The following is a 25,050-nucleotide window of genomic DNA, read 5'->3' as shown; positions in this document are numbered from 1 at the left end:
TTTTTTCCAATTGATAATTAATGGGATATAAAAAAATTAACTACAGAATTGAGAAAAGGTAATTATTTTGGATAGTTTATTTCTCTTTCTTTTCCTCTTTTAGATTTATAAACACTTTTTGACAAGTCATTGTAAATAACTCTTACATTTAAAAATAGTATATACAGTAAATGATACAGGTGAAACATTCCCAAGGTGAGAATTTTTACACGATATAAACATGTGTTGCGTCGTACAAGAGAATAAATGATTAAAATAACTCAATGACTCATTCTGAATCGTAGATGTCATACTTTGCAAATAGTTTCTTATGTTTCTACATAATATTTACATGACTTATAAAACTGAATACCGAAGTTATATAGAATTAAAATAATTGAAATTCAAGCAAAATTCGTACAAATATAAAGATTCAAAGTTAATGATTAAGCTAAGATAAGTGTTTCTTACGATTAAAATCAAATAATTTTGTAATGAAAATAGAAATAAAATAATAATACAAATTCTGCATATGATTTCTGTGAGAATCAATCATATGCATCAATTTTTCTATCTATTTTTTCACATTGGAAGCACGAGTAGTTCTCAAGAAAATATGGTTACAACCATGGATGCCAAGACGGATCCATTCTGCATAAATTATCGTGACTATTGGCTGCTGCGACCAGAGTGCTGACTTTACTGTCCGTTCCATCAAAATTGGCCAAAGAATTCAATCTTCCAACGATTGCATTAACTGCTCGAGTGACCATCGTTATTAAAAGTTCACCTTTCATATCCGTTGGAGTTTGTGATGAACTTTCGGCATCTTCTTGTTTCTTATTATGATCCGCGATTACTTCATCTCGTAAAATTGCACGAAGAATCGTATGTACTTTAAAAGATGGTTGAACTAAACAACGAGCAGTGGCAATAGCACACGCGGTTAATGGTCCGGAAACACCTGTACATTAAAAATTCTTTTTCTTAAGAACAATATTTTATAATATTTATAAATATAACAATAATAATATAAATAATATAAATCACGCACCTGTACTGGTAAGAAATTCCAAAATGTTTGGTGTCAATCGGAAGGGGACTGGTCTGTTGGCATCCAATTCACCGGATGTATCATCAACGTCAAATTTGAAATAAGCAATGTTGATCAGTCCTGAATCTTGATGCACATACATCATGTCTGGATTCAATCTTGTTAGATGAAGCACATACTCCGCAAAACAAGTCAAAGAAAGTTGTAGAGTGAACTATAAAATGGAGAAATAAATGAAGCAATTTATACAAGAAATAATAATTTTTCAGCGTATATGAATATAGGAATATATTACTATTTTTCTAAAAGTCCAATAATCCGTTGCACCAGGGAATGTTTTCAACGCCCACTCTCTAAGCATACTCTTGGCAACCATTGTTGTCTGCACTTCTTTCAATATGTCCCTTAAAACTTGATGACTCGCTTGTGCACCTCTAGCTTGTACTGTTGCTAATCTATCGTAATATCTAGCTATAGGCGCATCGTGTTCTATACCTAATTTCGCACAGCCTTGTTTATAAATGTCTAGTAAAGAAATGGAGGCAGGATTATCCTCGACTAATCGCATTTGTGGTGAAACCGCGACTACACGAGGAACAGTGAAATGTAAGAATCTTCTTGAGGTTTCTTTTTGTTTAGCCAAATAGTGGTTCAACATTCGCAAGAGTTGTAGAACGCGCTCTTCGCGTCTTGCATCACCTAGCCCAGCATCGTTGACCACCAAATAAGGGTATAAACGTCCATTATGTCCACGAATTCTCAATCTTCTAGCCGCTGTATTGTGACGTTGAACAACTTCAACTCTTGGCATGAATCTGGCTATTCTTACGTAGTAATGAGAATGTTTAGGTAATAGGAATTCGCCAGGAAGTTCTACCTCGGCAGTTTTCAGGCTGAAGTTGCTAAGAAATCGACATTTTTCTTCGATCAAGAAGGACCTGTTCAATATATCACGATAAAAATCACGAATTAAATTTATTTTAAAAGATTTGTGAAAGATTGATTTGTGAACAAAACGGTATTACTTACTTTGGTAATTGTTTCGTTTTTCCTTCGAGAATCTTGATCCATTTCTTCAGTTTGCTGATTAGATTGTGAAGTAGTCTCGCTCCAGGTACAGTGAAATCGAAATCGCTTTTGAATTGACCTTTCATCTTCTGGAAAACGGGATCTTGGACCGTAGCTTGAGCTCTGCGTGCTAGAGATTCCGAAGCCGCCGAGCCGAACGTGTTGTTCACATTTTGAGAGGAGGATATATTTTCTAGAATTTGAAAAATTCTTCTTTAACAGATTCTAATATTTAGACAAATGGAAAAACTTGATATCGAAACTTACCAATTCCTATGCCAAAGGTCGAAACTAATTTCTTCACAAAATTCAACGTGTGTGGAGTTATGGTTGCTTCGCTCACAGCGCCACGATTTTCATAAGCTATGGCATAACATTTAGCTAGACCTTGTCTCAATTGTCTCAAGACTTCTTCATACCAAGTTTCTCGGAACCAAACCATCTGAAATAATTTAATCAATGTATTCGTTGTATCCATTTGTAGTGATATAGAGAAAATGTAATTTTGATAAGTAACTAACTTGGTCTACAATGCCTTCCAAACTAGATAAAATAGTAGGATGAATATCTCTTTGCATATGCATGATCTTCGAGCATCTCCACATAGGTGGTGTGGCTCGAATTGGTCCCGTTTCAGGTACTCCTTGTTGCTGTACATTTCCTGCAGCTCCACGCCCTTCCACACCTTCCTGATTCTTTCCAGCAGCTAATTCTGCACTCTTATACCTTTCACGTTGTTCAATCTTTAACGTAAGATAGAGAGTTCTGATGGAAAAGTACACAGCTTGTGGAAACATTCTTCCAACTTGGCTTAGTAAATTTAAGATGACATTTCCTTCGTGTCTGACCAAACACATCAATAATTGAGGTATCCAGGGTAACCATTGAATTGGGGGAACACCTACAGCGTATTTGTCCACAGCTTCCATCAAAGAGAATTTATCATCGTCATAAGTAAGCAGCCACAGAACTTTCGCCAAATATTTTCTAGATTTGGATTCGTTTTGATGTCTGCACGCATGAAGGAAACAAGTGATGGCAGAGATTCCAATAGAAATCTGACGTGCATCACGTGTGAATATGTGCTCCAGATAATCACCCCATAGAGCCCAAGCTTTCACTAATGTGTCGTGCAATTGAACAGCGGCTGAGAAGGCTTTGTTAGCGTCGTCAGATCTACCTATTTGCGACAACAGCATTCCTTTCAAAGCGTAGAATTCTGCGGTCATTTCCTTAGTAAAATATCGTAGATTCGTCGACTCGATAACCTCCAACCCCTCTTGTAGCTCGTTCTTTCCACTAACCGATGCCATTTGTAGGTAACACTTTACTTGTTGCCGGATTTTTTGAAAGCAATCAACTATAGGTACACTGGGTATTGTATAGATTCGCGACAAAGAATCCAGGCATACACCGCAAAGATTATGTTTCCTAGCTATTTTACCGAAATGAATAATCGCTTGGACGGAAGCATGAACACCAAGCATAGAGTGATTGGACGTTTGATCTTGTTGCGAATCATAGTGACTCGAGATAAACGTGTAATGATGTTGTCGCCAAGTGAAAATATCTGACCAATGGCTCAAATCATCGGCTATTACGGGTAATCGGTTCCTCCACGTTTTCACGATAGCTTTCATATCGTGCAACGACGTACTTCTTCCGTGCAATAATCCTTGATGAATTTGCATCGCTTCTTGAAGCTCCATAATTTGTTGGGCGGCTTGCAATAACGGTAAGTGCACATGGCTCACGATATGAGGTAGTCTACGCCATTCACGCATGCACAAACCGGACGCAAGTTCTACGTATCGTTCCACTGCATTTAAATGTTGATCCTCGCTGTTACATATCGCTAAGAATCCTCGATAAAGATTCACCTGTAAAAATTCAATTGTGCATGAGAGAGAAAGAGAAAGAAACAACATTTATTCGAACGATCAGGAAGAGAAAATGTGTTTACCTTCCAAGCCATTTCCTTTGGACAATTATGTTCCACTTGTGCAAGAGCTTCCTTCATCATGGTCCAATTGGGAATGCGCCAAGAACTCTCCAAGATCAAGAAGGGATTCTTCTCTGCCTTTTTGCTACCATAATCCAATAACAAATCCCATTGATTCAACTCTTTTGCGCATCTTATCCAATGTTGTTCCCAGAGCATCGCTTCTCGTTGTATCTTGAAGGGAGCAGGCGTGGACACGTAATCCTGTTTGAACTTTGTCATCGCCACGTCGTAAGCTCCCTGAGCTTGCTCGAAGAATCCCTGTTGTTCCAATGCAGTTGCCTGCAAAGTTTCCTTGTAGTGAGCGTGTTTTTGCCAGAGACCGGACCACATGTCTTCCTCGCATAACAAAGAGTACATGTCGGACAGAGAATCCAAGATCTCGGCATGAGGACTATTGTCAGGTTCGAAATCGTAGCAATCCGATTCTCTTTTAATTTTAAACTGATTGTTTCCATTGTCGAATGCCATTTGTTCCAAGCTAAGAGTCATCCTGTGCCAAAGATTGTGCGATCTTCCTAGATATTTCATCAAAGCTGGTCTTATAGGTACCGGAGGATTGCAGTGCGAAAGTGCCTCGACGAAAGTGGCTATAGCACTAGGATGACAATCCTTCTGAATCACGTGTGTGCCACTGCAAATAAACGGCACCACTTCCGCTATCAACGTGTTATGCTGATGCTCGTCCAAGATGCTCCAAATCCTTGGAAATGTGTCCAACCAAAGGCGTTCCGCCAGATTTGTGTCCATGTGGCAAAGTTGCGCAGTAGCAAGTAACAATTGTTCCGTTCTGATCTTTTTCGCGTACTCTATGAATTCACCTTGCTTGGCGATCAACTGCGTCAACGTTGCCTTCCCAGTGGTGATGATCTCTTCTGGAACAGTGGCCGAGTCTATGTTGGACAAGTCCATATCCAGTATTTCATCTTTCACGTCGGCCGCCTCCGAGATGTCTTGAGGCTCCTCCTTTATAGAGCTGTATATCATAAAATTCTTGTGCTCCTCGCTGTCGGCCATATTTATCACGGAAGTTATGCTCGGCAGCAAAGTGTCCTGATTCGACATTTGTATCTGAGTGGTCGTATTAGCGGTGACGAGAAGCAACTCGATGCACTGTTTGATCCAGTAGTGGGGACCTATCGCGTCCCAACTTTGGCTGCAGATAATGTAGAGAAGCCTGTCGTGAAGTCGTCTCCTCATCGATCCGTCGAACACCTCGAAGAATTTTGCTCGTATCTGAGGTTGGACGCATCTTAGGCCGGACAGAAAAGCGGGCTCCAATTTCGACGTTAATTCGGACGATTTGAGGGTCTCATCCCTGTATATGTAATTGACCAGTTCTAAAAATTGCCTGTTCAACTCTAAATCGTCGGGGAAACGCTTTTCCACGTACTGCATCATTTTGACCAAGAGTATCGACTTCTCTCTCAGGCTGGGCGCTTGATTTATCGCGATAGGATTTTTATTCTTCATCCACTCTTCGAGCATCTTCGTGATAGCTTTCATCACCTTTATATCTTGCGTTTTCTCGATCAAACCGACCAGAATCGAGCCTATGAACGTCTTTCTCATTTCCACGCCCATCACCACCACTCGATTCTTCACCAGATCTAAACTCAAGATCAACAATTCGCTACCGACCGGATTGGCCTCCGCCTGGGCCGAGTGCAAATGGTCCTTGGCCATTCTGTGAAGAACTCGCATAAAGGGAGTTATCAGTCGATCGATGTAGCTCGGATTATTCGTACAGGCGGCCTTCAACATCATCAAAGTGCCGAACAACGTGCTCGGAGTGGCTGTGGTGTTCTTCTCGTAAGTCGTCAAACCGTCAACGATAAACTTACCGACGGTGGTGTACAAAGTGTCCAATTCTTCGTACTTGGAGGCAACCGAGGAGGAGGTCGGTTCGGCCGGGAAAATGGTCATCAAACGAGACAACAATCCATGAACCAAACGAATGACTTTGGTATTGCTGCTCGCTATACAAGCACCTATCCCACGTTGCAAAGGTTTGAAACCTGCCAAGATCTGTTCCCTCTTCATTACACCCAGTAAAAATGTCAACACTTCGAGAGCCGTGGAGATGTTGCCGTAGTTAGGTTCGGCGCTACCAACGCTGGCCAGCACTTTATCCAACCAGGCCAGTTTGAGGTCGCAGGATTGCGGCCAGACGTCAGGTTTCAACGCCATTTTCAGCAAGGCGACGCAACGTCTCGCGAGTTGTTCGCCTGGGTTTCCATGAAGCGTATTAACGTCGTTCACTTGGCAAGCAAGTCGAAGCAGAAAATTTAAGATGGCGTCGGCGTGAGCCCTTTCGATCGGTTTCGTGGAGCCGGGCTCCATCCTGGGCAAGATGACCGGAACCGTGTTACTTCCTGCCGCCGTTTGACCGCTCATACGTTTATTTCCGGCCGATTCCTCGTTCACAAGTCGTTTCACGGATCCGGCCGCCTTCGTACCACCGGACTCGTTGTTTTCCGCCTCGTCTTTGATCCTGTGCAATTCCCATTTGATTATCACCTCCGCCAACTCGACGGCCAATCTTCTATGCTCTATAGTGGCAGTCGGACTGAATCCTAGCCTCGGGATAGAGTTCACTATGTGCTGAACCAAATGGTGCCTGACGGGATAATACACCTTGTAATGTCTAACTACCAGATGAAGAATGTGAAGCAACTGTTGCATAGAGTGCCCCTCTTCCACGATAATCTTCTTCGTCCAATGCGTCAACATGGTATTACCATCCTCCATTCTGACAGGCATAGCGGGAGTCAAGATCTCCAGAGCTTGCCTCACCACATTTTTCGCGTCCAACGCGTGTGCCTTCAACAGACTATGGAATACCTGAAGCACTATCCTCTTGTGGATAGCGAACTTGGCGATTATATGACTCAGAAGCAAGTGGCCGTGGTACCTGGTCGTCGGATCGACGCAATTTTTGCCTAGGAGACATGGCCACGCAAAAGTCATCAATCTTCGTAGCTTATTACCTTGCCTCTTATTGCTCACGTCGTGAATATGTTGAGAGGCTTGCTCAACCAAGAGGCAAGAGAATTGAAGCAACGAGATACGGACGCAATCCGCGGAACCGAATGGATTGTCCGGATCGATGATTTTGCTGATGAACACCGAGACAACGTTCTCCGGGTTGTCTTGGTACGGCATGGGCGCACCACCGATCAGTTTCGTACCTTCACCTCGCTCGAAACTCACCGCGAAACAGGGGATTATGATTAATTGCAAAACATTCGCTTTTAATTCCTGGGAAAGATTGGTCGTGGGGAAATGGTCGACGAATCTGAAGAAGGCGCTTCTCTTCCATTCGACCGTGTATTCCTGGGCAACCGTGTGCTCCAAGAAATCTCGCAAGAATTGGAAATCGGGCATAAATCTGTCGCAAGTCGCCCTCAACAGCTGGAACAGCAAGTCTATATCGTTGGGGTGATGGCGGAAATAGTGGAGCAAGATCTTCACGATAAGTTTCGGTTCCTTCCAATGGCAATATTCCACGCTCTCAACTTTCTTCTGCAGGGCGTGGTATTCATCGTTGCACCAAATTTGCTTCAACGCGCCCACCAATTGGCTCTGCGTCGACAACCATTGCTCGTCGAATTTAATTAGAATAGCGATAATTTTGATGGCTTGGTGCTGCAACTCGCTCTTCTCGCTGTGGGTCAAGCTCGAGTTGGTTTGGGAATGGGCGAGGAGCATGGTTATCAGTCTCGTCGTGCTACCGTGCAACACGTCGCGGAACGGTTTCCCATCTTTCTGTTTAACGAGGAACTCCAAGTATCTGCTCCACTGTTGATCCTTGATATTGTTGTCGAGTAAAAATAAATTGAGCGTCTCGGTGGGATATCGAAGCAAGAATTTCATCAGGGGGACACGGAACGGGCTCGACACCTCGACCATCAACGACTTTTCCGTTTGCAAAACGAGCCTGCACAGAATATCGATGAATATGGGGGTCGCGGCGGGAATTTCGTGAAATATCCCTATGATAGTGGCTATCTTCTGCTCGTTCTCGCCCGACTTCGATATACCTTTGTGCGCCTGAATCAAATTCTCCAACAGCTTCTTCAAGTGTTGCAAAAGTTGTTCGCAGAGCGCTGTGCTGAACGTGCTTGGGAATAATTGGGTCAAATACGAGAGCCTCTTGACGCAGTTGAGGCTGAGATTTCTATGATCGCCCAGAGTCAACAGCATAGGCCTCATAATGGCGTGGACGGACTGCATGTCGATCTGGAAGCCGGCTATGAATTTCTGCATGCATTCGAACGCCGCCTCTTGCAGCTCGGCGTTCGGTTTCTCCAAAGCTTTGTACAAAACGCCGAATATTCTTTCGCGGCAGGTGACGATGTAGTGGCAGGCAGCCAAAGCTCTCAAAGCTGATTTCCTGAGAGGGATCAGGTTCGAGACGGACTTGTAGCAAGGCAGTTTGTTCAGATTCGCGTCTTCTGCCTCGCTCAGCGCCAACAGCTCTTGAAAGAACACATCGTGCTCCGTTAAATCGATCGTGAATAGACGTGGATTCAGCGTCGTGCAAAATGTGTTCCCGTCTATCAAACCGATCTGAGCGTTGGCCGGCTGATGCCTCAACAGATGTTTCTTGGGCGGGATCATATCGGCCAGCACCTCTTTGTGCGGCTCCATCACCTCGGTGACCGTTTTATTTTGTATCTCGGCGAGCAATCTCAACGAGGACATAGCCTGTTCTCGGACCAACGTGTGCGGCGATGTCACTTGTCTCACCAACTCGTGGGTAACCTCGTACAAACTTTTGTTCTGCGCCTCGATAAGCTCTGTGTTTCCATCCTGGATCCCTGGATTCACGCAAACCCTCAACATCTTTTCCAAGTTTGCCTTGGCCATGTCTATGGCGCCGTTCGACACCTCTTCCGTCAGATCCATCATTACGAACATCAGAGCTTTTAGGAACACGAACAGGTGATTCAGCACCCACTTGGTCGCCATTCGTTCGAAAAGAAACTTGATGGCGATGCATCCTCCCAATTTTGCGTACCAGGCACGCTCGTAGCAAAGGGAGCACATCTTCTCCGCCAAATATTCCATCAGGGGTAATTGGCAGGCGCGTTCCTTCGATCCAAGAATGTTGGTCGCAGTTTCCAGGATCAGAACAAGGGCCAAATGGCCGGATTTGTATAACTCTTTCTCCTCGTGACCCATGATGACCGCCAGCGCGTCGATCAGCACAAGGGGATCTTGGCCTTGCATGCGTATCTGCCTTCCGGTGAGGCAGAACGGGCCTGCTTGTTGCGCGATAGCTACCATGGTGTAATGTCTCACGATGGACACGACGGTGCCCAACACCGAATGCCTCAACTCCTTGATCTCCGCAGCGACGAAGAGCCCAGTAAGAGCCGTTTGCTGGACGTTCCTCGCCACGGTGTCCGGGCATTGGTAGTGGGGCCCCCGTTGATGCAAAATTTTACTCTCTTTGAAGCTGGGATGCAGGAACAATTTGTGCAATATGGCGTTGCTGTCGTCCAATCGGAGGGACGCGGCTAAATAGCAGCTAATCACCTCCCAACATTGCCTGCGATAAAACGAGTCCGTGTTGTTGGATTTTAGGGCGTTGAACGCAGTCTCGATCACTTTTTCCACGGGGAAATCTATAGGTTTCGTCGGTTCTTGGAAATAAACGACGATAGCTGGAGAATTGGTCTCGCGATCGTTGTATTCCAATTTTTGTGGCTCGATCATCATCTTTCGATTTCCTCCACCAAATTTACCCAGAACTCGAAAAGCCACGTGTGCTTGGTCAGTAGGATTATGTAACGTTCTCCATAATGCTTGCATCAAATCGGCTCGAACAGGTTGTATATGCTCGTACAAGAAGTCGGGCTGAAGATTGTCCACGCATAATTCGAGGGTTCGTAATCCTTGACTAACCAAGCAGTAACTTCCGTTCAATGCCGAAACCAAAGGGTCCATTAGCATAGGTAAATAAGGTAGGAGGGAACTAAGTCTCACAGGTACCGTTAAACATAGTTCAACGAATAGGTCTTTCATGTGCTGTCTGTGCAAACCGGATTGCAATCTGTTCAAACCTTCCAACATGTTAGGAAGGAGAGGTAGAAATTCTTGATAGAGGAGGTCGTGAGAACCGCCTCCGATAGATCTGAACAGAGCTCTCAACAGGAGGAAGTAATTATACGGTTCCTTGGCAGACATGGCCAACTCTATGGCCCGATTTACAATTTGGTTTAAATGCGGTCTCAGCATATGCTCGTTCTCAGCGGGGAAAAGCGAGACGCTGCCGAAAACTAATTTAAACAGCCTTAAATACAAATTGCTTCTTTCCACGTTGGATCCCATGTCGCCCATCCTCTCCAACAAATATTCGACCAATATCGTTGCAAAAGTAGACGATATCGTGGGACTAGAGAGAAAGGCACTTCCGATAATTTGCAACGCGCAATTCTTGAAAATCCTCTCGACCATGTAGTCGATCGAGGTGGAGAATATTTCCTGGAATGTCTGCGGATTCATCTGGGTGAAAACGTTTCCAAAAAGTTCCAACACTTCCTTCTCTTCCCTCGTTCGTATCGTTTGAGACTGGGCCGGCCTACCCTGTTGCGCGACAGCGCCGATAGTGGGAGGACCTATCGTGTAAATGTCCAATGCCGGCAACGCCCATTTCACCAATTTAATGTACACCAAAGTCTCTTTCGTTTGAAACTGATTAGACTGCGTCACTTCCCCGGTTTTGCTGTTTATATAATTCGCCGTGATGGCCTTGGCGCCGTGCACCAAATTTTTCACCAAATTCCTATAATCGACAACGTTGTAGCTCATAGCTTGGGAGGAGGGAAATCCGAATTTCGATTTTCCGCTCTCCTTCTCCTCGTTCAAGTCAGGTACGAGCGGTTTAACGTCTTCCGTCTTTACGTCCATGCCAGGAGGGGTCATTTGTTTAGCCTTGTTGCGCAAGATCGGTATATAGATCTTTGCTATCGTCTTAAATTTTAAAACGAATACCAAAAGTATTCGCATCAACAGCTCTCTGCCCTGAGTGCTATTCTCGGCGTCGGATCTTTGCCTCACCGTGTCGACGAGGTTCATCAACAATTTACACGAGACCATCTGTACAGTTGTAGGAAGACTTTGATCCAATAGATTTTTGCTGTACAGGTGCGCCGCCTTTGACACGTCGCTCAACGGCAAATATAGCCTGACATGGTGAACCAGGTCTGCGAGCGTGGAAAATGCCAGAGGTCTCAGGGACTCGTGGGTGGTCCAACCTCGTCCGATAAATATATCTTCGTCGAATAAGCATTCCATGTGGGGTATGAACTTGTTTCGAAGATCCGTGGCCAATATATGCCTCGAAGCGATCACCAGTTCCTTTCGCAGATGAGCCACTTCCATAGGGCACAACGTGTACAAACCCAAGATACCTTTCACCAATATGGAGCTGTGCTGTGACACGACGTCCTGATAATTCCTGATGATGTAAGCCAGGAACGACAACGTCTTGATCTGAGCTCCCATAAAATCAACGAAAACTTCTTTATTGAATCCAGGGGATGCTCGATGTTGAGGACTCGGTTGAAGAGTTATAGTGGTTATCACGAGGGGGATGAAATCAGATACATCCTGAGTCACGTTTGGTTTGTACAATTGATTCATAAGCACTACTATGATTGGTAATTCTTGAAGCACCTTGAGCGACAGCACCGCTTTTGGAATCAAATTGTACTGCAAGAATTTTTTCCCACAATTATTTTTAATCCCGATTATTCAAGATAGAAGGACAGAAAGTTCGATTGATTCTATCGAGTTAGATACTTACGGTAATAAGAGTACCATCAGCTGCTCTTTTCTCACTTTGTATAGCAGTGATCGTGAAAGTCTCTTTTAAAAGTGCCTCTATATTTATTTCCGACAAATCTCTCACTCTCAGAGGTGATCGAGGCTCGAATATTTTTGGCAGATTATTTGGTAACTCGCTGTACACCGATTTAACGAATTGCAAAAAATATTGTATCTGTAGAAGGGACAAAGATTTATCAATAAAATTTCTTTCGACAAATTAGTAGAAGTTAGAAATATTGTTTCCAACTCACTTCCGGGTTAAAAGTCGGCTTGTACTGTTTGTGCAGTTCGATTATGATCCTTAGACAGACCAGCACGTTTTCCTCGTTATCGGTCTCTAATAATTTAGACATCAAACTTAGGATCTGTTTCACGTACGGTCGTAGATAATCGTTGCTGGGTAATCTGTGTATCATTTCCAAAATCAATTTTCTAACTTGTTGGATGTTGTATTCCGATATAAAATGTGGTTCGCCGTCTTGTAATATCTTTAAGAAAATTTTCATCATGTGATCAAGAAATGCTGGATATTGGGAGGAACACATAATGACCTGTAACGATTTAAACAAAACGATCAACGATAACAATCGATATTGATATAACGTTGAAAAATATAATTGTAAAATCGTCGAATCGTCGAAGTACCTCAAAATTTTCCGACAATTCTTGAGCAGCCTTCAGTTTCAATTCATCCTTTGAAACTGGATCGGCCAGCATCGTTACGTACGATTTGTACGTATTCATTTGCGTTACTGGATCTGGCGGCGCCATTTTGATCGTTTATTAATTGAAAGTTCGATTTGTACTAAGTCTGGTCCATTAGAAAACCTGAAATACAATCGCCAATTTGAATAATTCCTTCCTCTTCGAAATCGCAAAACGAATTAATAGATATCGATAAGCTTCACGAAGAAGATTTTATTATTATTAAATTAAAAAAAAAGAAAAAAAAAGAATCGATTCGGAATCTTTCCACCGCCGCGAAATCAATGAGGAATGTATCTTATGTAGTACAAACAACCCTTGGCAACGACTCATATCGTCCACTTTAATTAAAGATCCCGAATCAGTCTCTTTGTTTTAATTACACATTTTTTCAAATACACTTGCGAAACAGCATCAACTCAAATTTGTAAAAAAGAAGGTTGCAGAGTGTTGATTGCTGATCGTGGCACGTGATTCGAGGACGAGGTCATAGGTCATATAGAGATGTCAGGGGTGAAGAAATATATGTTCACAGCCTATAAATGTCCGTCAAATCACGGATGCGGTCTCAGTATCCTTGCAATGTTGCTGGCAACTTGATACAGAGTATCGGGATATAGAGGATTAAAAATTCGATTGAAAGAAATAAAAAATGGACGAAACTACTATTGACTCGATCTTCGCGGGATCTTTGAAATCCTTGCCGGCTGTTAGCTCGAAAATCGTCAGAATATTTACGAGCTCCACTTTCACTGGTACGTTGAAATTTATTATCGTAAATAATTATATATCATTCTTTTTCCCTTACGTAATCAATATTTTAATTCAGATACGACGATGGAAAGGAACACGTTGATGGCACAGTGTTATCCAAAGCTCAAGGATTATTGCAGAGAAAAGCATGGATTGGAGTTTCAGGTAATCGTTGAATAATTAATTACGAGATTATGCAGGAGATTGTAAAAAATTTTTTTTTTTTTGCGTCTTATATTCGATCGATGTTATTCGTTAAATCGTATATATATATAAGATGAAGAGTATCAAAATCTATGTTATATAAGCGGATTGTCGACCTTGAATAAAGAATTGATTTCTAACGTACCAGGCACGAATTCATCCCCGCTAAACTTTTTCAACTTGTGTGTGAACGCGAGTTTTCCCGTTTGATAAGATTTAAATTTAAATCGAGGTAAAAATGTAATCGAGGAAAGAACGAATTGATTCCATTATATAAGAAATGCAATTCCAGGTGGTTGATATGAGATGGGGTGTACGAGACGAAGCCACTGACGATCACATGACCACGGAGCTCTGCATGAGGGAGATAGAAAATTGTCAGAGGCTCTCGATGGGTCCAAATTTCGTGGTACAAAAATAATTTGATGATATAAATCGATTTGAAGAATTATATTTTTGAAAATGATGATATGAATACGAGACACTGTTTTTTCAAAATTCATTTAAGGTATTCCTTGGACAGAAATACGGTTATCGTCCTATTCCGACGTATGTTCTCAGTTCAGAGTTAGAAATGTTAAGGACGGAACTGGAAAGTCAAGGAATGGACGTCAGTCTTTTGGATAAATGGTACAAAAAGGACAGCAACGCGGTTCCTCCAACGAGTATACTACAACCGATATCCTCGATTTTGAAAAATTTTAACAATAAAGTAAAACGAGTAGTTTGTATTCAACAAGAAATTTCACAGCATAGGAAATACATAAACGTTTCCATAATTCAGAGAATACCAAAGCTGCAGCAAGAGGATCAGGCCATTTGGTGGGACACTATGGTAAAAATGCAAAAGCTATTTCGAAAGGGGGCGCAATCTTTGTACAACTCTGGAAAATTTGACAAAGATACCATGCACAATTATTTTATGTCAGGTAGATATAAAGAAGGGAGAAAGGACTATCGCAATAGCTATCGCAATGATTATTAATATTTAATTTTCGAAACAGTGACCGAGAGGGAAGTGATCAATGGTATCTTGAACGTGAAAAATACGAAAAATCATTGCCTGGCGTACATACGATATATAAACAACATTAATCTGCAAAACTTGAGGAAAGCCAGTTTGTTCTTGGATATCGTTAACAGAGGTTTGGATAACGAGGCTTCCAAATTGTTGGCAAATTTGAGGGACGAAAGACTTCCACAAAAGATCGAGACCATAAATTTACAAAGGTATCTTTCTTTTCTCGAAGGGGAAAAAAGGTAATTTTCACTTTCACTTTTATTTTATTCTCTCTTTTTGTAAAGATACACGGTAGAATGGATTGGACGAGAGGGTCTCGATCCAGAAACCCATAGCGAGTATCTTCAGCATTTCATAACGCATTTCTACAGAAATATAATAAAATTGGTGGATCGTGCTATGAGAAAAGAGGATAGCTCGGCGCAAGGACAAATCATAACAGAAATTTTGCAACATTTGCACGCGTGTAACAATTCGGTGAAGGTAAAGATTTTTATGGAAAAATTCTCGAAAGTTATATCGTGAAATTAAAACATTGCCAGGTTTTTTATGGGCGGGAGGACACCTTGGAGAAAATTAAAGAACACATGTTAGGGGACAGTGATAAACCTTTGGTGCTCTACGGGGAAGGTGGATGCGGGAAAACATCTCTGTTAGCGAAGAGCGCAGGATTGACGAGTAGCACGTGGCTTATTGGGAAAAAGCCAATCAACATAATTCGATTTCTTGGCACGACGCCGGACAGCAGTGCATTGACACCAACGTTAATTTCTATTTGTCAACAAGCGAGTATAGTCGTCTACGATTCTTCTACGATTGTTATAATTATAAATAGTCGGGCGACGAAATAATAAAGATCTTCTTTTATAGATCTGTTATAATTTCATGTTACCCTTCGATGAAATTCCCGACGATTTGGTACCGTTAACCGCTTACTTTAAGCATCTATTGACCCTAGCTACGACCGAGCAACCGATTTTATTATTCCTTGACAGTGTCGATCAATTAACCGGAGTCCAAGGGAACAAATTGTCTTGGTTACCTACCAGACTTCCGTTGAATTGCAAGGTTCGATATTGATAAAAAAAAAATTGTATTAAAAGCGATAAATAACAAAGAACTTTTCCATAGATGATCCTTTCTTGCGTTGCCGAGGAATCGAACCCCGTCATCTCTCGAGATTACCAATTATTACGAAGGATGATAGACGTAGAGGAAAACTTCATCGAAGTCGTAGCTCTTGGCGAAGATCTTGCCATGGAGGTGATAAGGTAAGCTAAGGGAAAAACGTGATATTCCTTGCAAATTTAAATTCTTTTCCCTGTAGGATGTGGATGAAAACGGCTCACAGAGATCTGAACAATTATCAATGGCGTCTCGTAGCGAACGCCATAACCAAGTGCTCGTTGCCGATCTTCGTGAAATTGGTGTTTGCAGAAATTTGCAGATGGAGAAGCTACACGAAACCGGCGGATACGCACTTAACGTGCACAGTGATGGACAGTATCATGATGCTCTTCGAAAGAATAGAGAAGCAGCATGGGAAAATTCTCGTGTTCCACGCACTGGCTTACATCACTGCCGCCAAGTCGGGATTGTCCGAGTCCGAGCTCGAAGATCTGATTTCGTTGGACGACAAAGTGTTGGACGACGTGTATCAATACCATTTACCTCCGGTTAGAAGGATACCGCCTTTACTTTGGACGAGGATACGAAACGATTTGCCCAATTATTTGAGCGAAAGGGAAGCGGACGGGGTCAGCGTTCTCAATTGGTATCATAGACAATTTAGGGACACGGCCAAGGAAAGATACTTCAAAAATATGAACATGGCCATGTATTTCCATTCCATGATCGCCGATTATTATCTTGGCATTTGGGGGGGCGGTCGACCGAAACCGTTTAAATACACCGAAATTCAGAGGCACAGGTGAACTATATTGATTTTTTTGAAAAGAAGAAGATTCTCGAAGATTGCGATGATTCTTTTAAATTATATATCTGTTATATAGATTCAATTTGGCGGATAAGGAAGGAGTGGCAGACAGAAAAGTACCTGAACAACCTTTAGCATTTTATTCGAAGGAGGGAACAATTAGTAGATACAATTTAAGAAAGGTATATCATAAATGAAAATATTTTGTTTTTTTTTTTTGTGAGAAAAAAAAAGTTAATTCGAATTTGAATTACAGTTCGGCGAATTACCCTTTCACTTGGTCAGATCGCGACGTTTCGACGATTTGTTCGAAAATGTTTTGTTCAATTACGAATGGCTTCACGCAAAACTGAGTTCTTGTCCGTTACAAGCCGTACTTTCGGATTTCGAGGACGCGTACAATTTCATCGATAATCAAAACATCGTTAGGTAATGAATCGGAGATTCCAATATCATTATTGAAAGAAAGAGCAAAGTTCTTACTGAGAAATATTCAATATTTCGTTTCAGAGAGTTGATGCTAGTAGCGGATGCGCTTAGATTAGGGGGTGCAATTTTAGGATCGCATCCAGATATGCTGGCACCACAACTGATAGGTCGGTTATTGCCGGAAATAGGTGGGAACGTGAACGTGAAAATGCTTCTACGGGCGTGCGATAACGACGGTGCTAAGAACTGCGCCCTTCTCCCGGTTTATCACTGTTTACACACTCCCGGAGGGCCGTTGAAAGTAAATGGACGAAACTGGCCGATAAAACGAAAAATAAAATTTCCTTTAAACGATCCTTTAAACTTCCTTTAAACTTTTCAGTATTCTTTGGAGGGCCATCAATTCGCTGTATTCGGATTTTGTTTAACGTCGGATTATCGATACGTCGTCTCCATATCGAACCGATTCATCACCTGGGATCTGAGCACCAGCGACATGACCAGAGACGTAAATCCCGGTATCGAAGGAATTATGCAACATTTAGTTTTGAGCCCTGACAATAGATACGCTGCTGCGTTTACGACCAACAATCAAGTAATTGTAGCCCAATGTCGATTTAATCTTTTATTTATTATTATTTTTTTTACAAATTTTTTCCTTGAAATTCGCGATTTCTTTGTTTAAACAGAGCGTCGTATTGAATACATTGACGAGCGAGTTCGTAATTATCGATAATCCATTTCCAAATAAAGATCCAGTGTGCGGAATACATCTGATGAATCAATTCTTTTTCGTCTACGGTAAATTAGGATGGTACAGATTTGATTTGCGAGGAAACTTGTTGGATATGCACACGAATCCAGAGGATTCCAACAAGTGGCCAATTTTGTGTGAGTAGAAGATAGAATCGTTTCGTTATTATCTCGTGGAAAATTCAAAAAACTATGGAAGAATGTGTATACGTGTCTTTTTGAGTAGCTGTGGAACACACGAATTTGGATGAGTATAGAATAGTGTTTTGGTCTGGAAACATAGAAGACACCAATATGCTTTTGCATACTTATAGGAAGAAGAGATCATTGGATCCATTATATTTCCATAGGTGAATCGAAATACGATTAAATTATTAATTTGATAGCGTATATATATATGTAACAGCTTTTATTTTACAGCGTGATGGTTATGACGAATAATAAACAAGTTTTATACGCTTGTACGTGTAAGGACGATTATCGAGTCACGAAATACACAAGTGACGAAACATCGTCCCAATGGGAGAAAGTTTTCGATATGCCAAGGGCTTTCAACGATAACGTCGAATACTTGTTGCAACTGAAATTGGACAGGGAAGAGGAGATGCTTTTAGCCACGTCTGCCAATGGCTTTATCGTGTGGTTTTTAGAAAATAAAAGCGATGCGCATGTCTTAATGTTGCCGAACGGAGTTCGAAACATTAGCACGAAAATGATGTATTCCAATTCGATAATGATCAGTGGCATCAAGAATTATGCCGTTGCCGGTGTAAGGTGTGTTTTACGATAAATTAAATAATAGTATTTTACAGAAAAAATAAAGAAAAAGATGGAAGGAAAATTTCTTCTTCGTAGGAAAAATTTATATGTTTGGAATCTCGAAACAAGCGAGTTGGTGAAAATATTGGATGCCCATTTCGCGAGAATTATTCAGTTAGAAGCATTGACTGTTGGAAATTGGAACAGCGTGGTAACGTCGAGTATCGACAGAAGCGTAAAAGTATGGAATATAAACAATATCTTTGAACAGGTTCACGTAATAGACAGGCACGAGTTACAAATTGATATGATAAGGTATTGAATTTTATCGCTTACCTGATACAAGCCGATTTTATTTTTTTATCTTTCGAAATTTCTTTTTCGTCAATTGTATTCAAAGCTTGGCGGAAGAATGTAATATAGCAGCCATAGTGACAAGAGATTGTGTAGGAATTTGGGATTTGCAGACGGGAAGATTGATCTCGAAACTGGCTGATAGTCCTTTAGGGGCGATTGTTACTCACGCTTGTATAACTCACGATGGAAAGTTAGTAATGTGGATTATCAATATGTATACGTACGTATACATATGAATACATATGTATATATACATGTACATATATATTCATGTGTTTACAATTCGTTTACGATACGTTTCTCCTTTCAGGTATATTGTTTCCACAGAATCGGGTAATGTATTAATATGGAATAGAATTACGGAACAAGTGTTGTTCAAAGAGGAACAACAACACGTGAGACAATTAACGTTATTTGAAAATTCGTCTAAATTTATAACCGTTTCAAGACCGAAAAATCCCCCTGGAGTTGAAAGTATGAAAACTACCGCGACTCTTTTTATGAGAACTATTCCTGGTATATATTGATGATCGAAGAATAGAGAATTTTCAAGATTTTTAATCGATTAACGATTAATATATGTTAATTGTAATTAATAGATGGAAAAACAATATTTACATTGGAATACTTGGTCAGAAGTCATACAGGTACATCATTTCGAAATGTTGTGATGACTTCCGACAATTCTTTTTTGATTGTTCCTGCTGCTGATAAGGGTAACAGAGATTGTGTTATTATTTACAATGCGAATACAGGAGCATTGATAAATAAAATACCGATAAGATTACCGGGATTTAGAGTAAGAATATTAATTTCAAACAATATATAATTTGCTTTTTATAGAATAAATAATTTTTTTTAATAGGATATTTTATGTATCACTCCTATGCCAAATAAATCATATTGGGTAGGAATTATTGGATCTGATAAAGGTATTATTTTGGATATAAATAAAAAGAAAATTATCCGTACAATTCTTAAATGGAGCGGGAATATTAGCAAAGATGGGAAATATACTTTATATGCGCCCAGCAGGTAGTTATATATTGTCCAATTGAAAAAAAAAGAAATATTATTTTCATGGATTTGATATTATAGAGGTGGCTTAGAGCTTTTGGAATTGAAAAAAGGTACCACTATCAAGACTTATATTCCTAAGGTTGCGGAAGGCGTATTTACTGTAATATCTATGTTTAATCGCACTGATGAATATGTCCTTTATTACCACAGTGGAAGAAAAACTATACGTGTATTTAGGTAAATATAAAACTACATTTTAAAAAATATATAAATCTTTGATATATATTTAATTTATAGATCAACGGATTGTGAAATGATAGCAAATTATAGAGTTCAAACAGAATTGAGTGCTATCGATAGCACATATGATGGTAAAAGTATAGTTCTTGGTACAGTGGATGGTTGTGTTTCTGTTTTAGTCATAGCAGATCCTAAAAAAGAAAATATGAAAGAATATGTTGCAAACTTACCATCTCGTGATGAAGATGTAAGTAAACAATTGAGAATATCATCACACACATAGTAAACAAACAAAACGTGTTTTCAAAGAGATTATAGAAACTGCACATAGAGGAGAATTTTTGTCTCCCATTGATTTTATGACTTTTATCTTGATTCCTTTTCTTTTAATATTTCAATTCAAATTGTCCAATATAAAGTTTTTTTATTTCGTCACTGATTTATCAACTTTAGAAATAGGTTAGGGTAAACACTTGCCGCGTTGACCATTAAGATTATTAAAAAAATTATTATTATGTTTTATAAATCTATTGCATTGAACAAATAAGTTTGACAAAATTTAATCTCTGATATATTTATTTACAATCGATTCTGTAAAAATTTTGTTTAATATAATGTCCCGCTCAAAATCGAATTTAGTCGTAATTTCTGTATATAGTTCTGTATATCGTTTTATGGAATTAAAAATGCGTTTAATTTTCGATAAAAATGATCGGAATTACCTTATTTTATTTGATTATGAAAAACGTAAAATTACATATACTACAAGCGTTAGTGCAACAAACTCAAAACGCTCACCCAAAACACTCAAGCACGATTTTCTCTTTGTCTCTTTCTCTTTCTCGCTTTTGTTTGAAGAGAAGAGAAAGTTTCAAATCTAGTTATTTTTTCATACCAACTATACTTAAAAAAAAGTACTAGTCGTAAATATTACAGTTAGAAACTAGACAAAAAGATAAATATTTATTTATTAATTAAAATTTATTACATAGTTCTAAATGAAAATTTATATATATATATATATTATAAATATTTCATGAATATGATAATTAGTCATAGATTAGATAAAAAAATTATTTTTTCAAACTTATATGTAAAATCTATCTTGCAGTTTTATTTTTTGGAGCAACGAAAAATTTTATCGTGTATACATATTTTGTTTGTAAAATAAAAGAAGGTACTTCATATTTTTATAAAATACTAATGTGTTATTTAATTCCTTTTTTCAGTGGAAAAAGAAAAGTGAAAAACAACGAATGAGTATTAAGTTTAAAGCTGCTGCTCGAATTGCACGTGTAACACACGACTTAAATACAGTTATACGAAATACAAACATTGTAGAAACAATTCAAGAATTAGACGAAAATATAGAATAAAAATTGCATTATTTTTATAGGTAATTTTTTTTTATTAGTATAGCATAATTAGCGAAGGATAATATATGTATATTTTTTCAGTAGAAGTATCAAGGAATAATAAATATAAAACATTAATAATAGAATTTATATTACATTTATTTGTGTCTTTTCATGTAATTAATTTTTATAATCTTTCTTTTTTTTCTTCTGTCTTATATCTTCTCCGCGTTCAGAAGGTAAAGGGCACGAGACGAGTTCTGTATTCCATCATTGTAAATGAAATTATTCCTGGTTTATTATTAGAATAGGTTGCCCTTGCATAAACCAAGGTTGATGTTTCTTTAAATAACAATTTTATAACTTGCTTTATGCAAGGGAATGTCCTTCATTTTACAATGTTGTATCGTGACTGAAGACGTCTCGTGCCGACGCAGGCGTGATGAAGTGCAATGTTTACATTTTTTCTCCTCTTTTTTTTTTTTTTTTGTTTACAAATTTCAAAAGATCGATATAATATAATATAATGAGTGATTTAATAAAAATTGATTTTACAATTAGCGAGTGAACGTAAGATTTCAATCAGTATCATCGAAGTCGAATGGATCGCGTATGAAAATTTTCGTTGATCATTTGTTTTTCCACTTGCGATAGTAATTAAAAATATATTGAACCGTTTCATACGGGCTTAAATTATACCACGATGACCGATTTATATTTTAAAAAAGTTGATACTCATATGGCAATTGAATCATGCTATCATCATGTACATACATCAATAATCTGTAAACAACTATTAAACGTATTTTGTAACAATGTTAAACTAAACTAAAACACACCTGCATCAGAGCACATGAACAATAGTTCCAGTAGAACCTAAAATTGTATGGCAGCTTATTAGATAAAATAAACAGCATCATCAAAGATCTTTCATCAAAGATCATGCTCTTTGTTAAAAATCGAGTACGGTGTGTTTTATGTGATTTACAAAATGCTGCTCATACGATATTATCAATTATTTTTTGGTACTCGTTTAAAATTCCAATAATTGATTTGCACTTGATTCCCGTGAAGTGCATTTTCATTCAAATAAATTTGAACTCAATCTGTGATGCTGATTTTCTTGATAGGCTTATGTAGTACTTTTGCAGTGGCTTTTTTTGTTTCTTAGTATCTTGTTATCATCATTTCCTACTTTTCCTCAAAGACTGGAACTTCTGTGAAAGCATGGTAGCTTTATTTGTGGTATAGTGCCTTTTTGAAATTTTATTGCATCGCACCTCCTTTTTGTTTTTGTTGTTGTTGCTGTTCCCGTTGTTGTTGTGCCTGTTGTGATGCTTCTGTATCTTTAATATGTTTTTCAACCTGGGAATAATAATGAGATAATAATAATAAAATATATATACATATTACATATACATATATATTGTCATTTTTTTTAATCTTTTAATCTTTTACTTACTACTTTCTTCACATGCTTATATGCTCCAGATTCTGTATTTCCATGAACATTATCAACTTTATATGGTGGTCTAATCGTGACATTGTCAAATACAACAATATTTGCTCCATTCCACGTAATTTCTGGGATAGTCTTTGATATAGTACTGAAGAGTTTTTGTCCTTCTGGAGATACTCCGGCCTGCAGAGCCATTACCAGTTTTTTTTTCTCTTCAATTTGATTACGTACTCTTTTATTCAATTTTTGCAAATTAAGGCTTTGTGGTGGTTCACTAGTGGTAGGGCTAACTTCTCGTTTTACTTGGACTTCTGATACCAAGGATAAATTTACTATGTGTACATCGTTTAATGCTGGAGCTCCGCTGGATGACGGACATTCTGATCAACATCAGTTAAGGAATTGTTGTTATCATAAAACATGAAAGTTAAATACAGTTTTATTCAAAATATTTCTGTTTCAGAGGATTTAGCTATAAAATAAATTCTCAGGTTATAAGGAAGAATTTCTAATTTCTCTGTTAGACTGAAAATATTTCTGCTTATGATTTATTGAGAGAAATGAAAGTGAAAGTTATTATGTGAAGCGTGAAAATACGTTTAAGAACGGATAAGCAGAGCAATAAAAAGGAACGGAAAATCCAGCATGGTTGATTGAATGACGAAACTAACCTGACTTCGTGTAGCTGGTTAGATGATGATCAAATAATTGACAAGCGGTATTGCACGTTTCCCGTGTGAAATCGCGAAACATAGCTTAGCGGTCATTTGCTAAAATTCATGAAACCTATCATAGATAGCTCTAAAGTTATTTACACTGCGGCAATGTTAAACGAACGTCGTATGAGCGCTACATACATGTAGTTTTCAAGAAGAACGTTGCTTTCAGGGAATTTACAAGAAAAGGATACTTAGGATTAACATTTTAGTTTGTGGATCGAATGCTAGCACCTCGCCTTCGATCTCCTCCTTGTAACAGGTTTTACAGGCCACGGTACTCCCGATGCTGAAACAATCGTTGGCGCCGGCCATTTTTCACTACGAACTTAGAACCGCGGACTCCCTATCGCCATCTGTTCTGATTTCAAATGTCCCTCGAAATTTGTATTATTTGCGCCATTTCTACTATGGCCAGTAAGACAAATCGTTCCAGAGAAAAATTAATATTATTTGAAAACAAAAGAGACATGCTATTGGAATGACATGGAAGTACAAGTTCATCTTATTGTTAGTGATCAAAAATGAGGTGAGGAGTTTTAAAACAATAATTTTCTTTTTTAAGAACACATAGTTAAAATGATTCAAGTTATTACATTATAAATGTTAAATATTATTAAATTTAACATTAAATTTTTTTTTTATATTAAGAATGTTTTGAAAGAAAAAAAAGAGAGAGAGAATGAATAAAATAGAAAAATTATATTATGTTTTTTAAAATTATTTGGTAGATAATTCGATGTAATGATGTGTACAATTAAATATACAATATTAGAATTTTAAAGTTATAATTTATAAAAAAAGTAGAATTTATAATTTAAATAAATTTAATTTATAAAATTTTATATTATGTTTCAATATTTGATAAAATTATCAATATAAAAATAAATATAATTTTGTCACTATAATGACATTTTAAGACATTTATTATGATAATTGATTTCTTAATAATGAAAATTATAATATTAATTAATAATATTATAACAAAGATAATTATTACTCTGAAATAATAATATTCTTTATTTATTTTTTTTTTCTTTTTTTTGTTAATTTCAGATCACATGAGAATTACGGAAAGCATCGGTTTCGTTCGTTCGACATTCGTAAACTTTCGTTTTCATTCGGGGTAAATCGGGGGCAATCGGCTTGGCGGGTAGTTTTGCGGTCGCGTGGCTTCGTCCGGCTTTCAGTTTATAGATACCGTTCTGTGAAGTAACATCGTGACGTGTAAATTGAATTTCAAACTTTTTTGTGCTTCTTGAACAATAAGTGATACAATCAGTGAATAGTTTTAAACCATCACAACCATATCACATCGTAGAATACGATAAAACATGGTTTAACTACGTTTTTGGCAGTTACATCTTTTTTAAGGTAAGCGAAAAATATTTTTGATTACAT

At 38.7% G+C, this 25,050-nt stretch overlaps 4 protein-coding genes across 16 annotated transcripts in view; 2 read left to right on the top strand and 2 right to left on the bottom strand.

Moving 5' to 3' along the window:
• Window positions 1–48: 48 nt before the first annotated feature.
• On the bottom strand, window positions 49–20,972 carry LOC410502 (transformation/transcription domain-associated protein). 2 transcript variants are annotated; one of them, XM_006562963.3, is made up of 11 exons: window positions 20,350–20,972; window positions 12,588–12,770; window positions 12,194–12,493; window positions 11,920–12,114; window positions 4,065–11,825; window positions 2,623–3,981; window positions 2,369–2,543; window positions 2,063–2,294; window positions 1,329–1,971; window positions 1,034–1,247; window positions 49–943 (listed from the first exon to the last, which is right to left on the bottom strand). In XM_006562963.3, the coding sequence occupies exons 2-11, from the start codon at window positions 12,711–12,713 to the stop codon at window positions 600–602; spliced, it is 11,349 nt and encodes a 3,782-aa protein (XP_006563026.1). In that variant the 5' UTR covers window positions 12,714–12,770; window positions 20,350–20,972; the 3' UTR covers window positions 49–599. The 2 variants fall into 2 exon arrangements, with proteins under 2 accessions (XP_006563026.1, XP_026300936.1); XM_026445151.1 differs by having other exon boundaries at window positions 20,842–20,972.
• Window positions 13,151–21,610, top strand: LOC410501 (NACHT and WD repeat domain-containing protein 2). 2 transcript variants are annotated; one of them, XM_026445153.1, is made up of 26 exons: window positions 13,151–13,402; window positions 13,477–13,565; window positions 13,897–14,013; window positions 14,113–14,316; window positions 14,389–14,533; window positions 14,609–14,834; window positions 14,910–15,108; window positions 15,168–15,410; window positions 15,496–15,693; window positions 15,757–15,896; window positions 15,953–16,555; window positions 16,638–16,743; window positions 16,818–16,990; window positions 17,072–17,291; window positions 17,373–17,585; window positions 17,680–17,881; window positions 17,970–18,093; window positions 18,164–18,517; window positions 18,599–18,817; window positions 18,903–19,049; window positions 19,170–19,375; window positions 19,459–19,658; window positions 19,725–19,894; window positions 19,958–20,116; window positions 20,177–20,366; window positions 21,349–21,610. In XM_026445153.1, the coding sequence occupies exons 1-26, from the start codon at window positions 13,300–13,302 to the stop codon at window positions 21,493–21,495; spliced, it is 5,097 nt and encodes a 1,698-aa protein (XP_026300938.1). In that variant the 5' UTR covers window positions 13,151–13,299; the 3' UTR covers window positions 21,496–21,610. The 2 variants fall into 2 exon arrangements, with proteins under 2 accessions (XP_026300938.1, XP_026300937.1); XM_026445152.1 differs by having other exon boundaries at window positions 18,903–19,079.
• Window positions 21,611–21,615: 5 nt separating this feature from the next.
• Window positions 21,616–24,020, bottom strand: LOC408457 (protein LSM12 homolog). 2 transcript variants are annotated; one of them, XM_016916228.2, is made up of 5 exons: window positions 23,791–23,807; window positions 23,605–23,703; window positions 22,937–23,313; window positions 22,755–22,839; window positions 21,616–22,691 (listed from the first exon to the last, which is right to left on the bottom strand). In XM_016916228.2, exons 2-5 carry the CDS (start codon window positions 23,684–23,686, stop codon window positions 22,666–22,668), a joined length of 570 nt encoding a protein of 189 aa, XP_016771717.1. In that variant the 5' UTR covers window positions 23,687–23,703; window positions 23,791–23,807; the 3' UTR covers window positions 21,616–22,665. The 2 variants fall into 2 exon arrangements, with proteins under 2 accessions (XP_016771717.1, XP_392005.3); XM_392005.7 differs by lacking the exons at window positions 23,605–23,703; window positions 23,791–23,807 and adding an exon at window positions 23,844–24,020.
• Window positions 24,021–24,829: 809 nt separating this feature from the next.
• The window catches only part of LOC100577030 (QRFP-like peptide receptor), a 48,787-nt gene continuing 48,566 nt past the window's right edge, over window positions 24,830–25,050 (top strand). For 5 of the 10 annotated variants that reach the window (XR_003306071.1, XR_003306072.1, XM_026445147.1 and 2 more), the window contains exon 1: window positions 24,830–25,023. The gene's annotated coding sequence lies outside the window, so the exon portion shown is untranslated. The remainder of the gene's footprint in view (window positions 25,024–25,050) is intronic. The other 5 variants (XR_003306070.1, XM_026445145.1, XM_026445144.1 and 2 more) reach the window with 2 other exon arrangements.

This window comes from Apis mellifera, linkage group LG14 (assembly GCF_003254395.2).
Source record: "Apis mellifera strain DH4 linkage group LG14, Amel_HAv3.1, whole genome shotgun sequence".
NCBI classification, from domain to species: Eukaryota; Metazoa; Arthropoda; class Insecta; order Hymenoptera; family Apidae; genus Apis; species Apis mellifera.
Note: the sequence above shows the minus strand (reverse complement) of the source record. Positions and strands in the feature narration are given on the sequence as shown.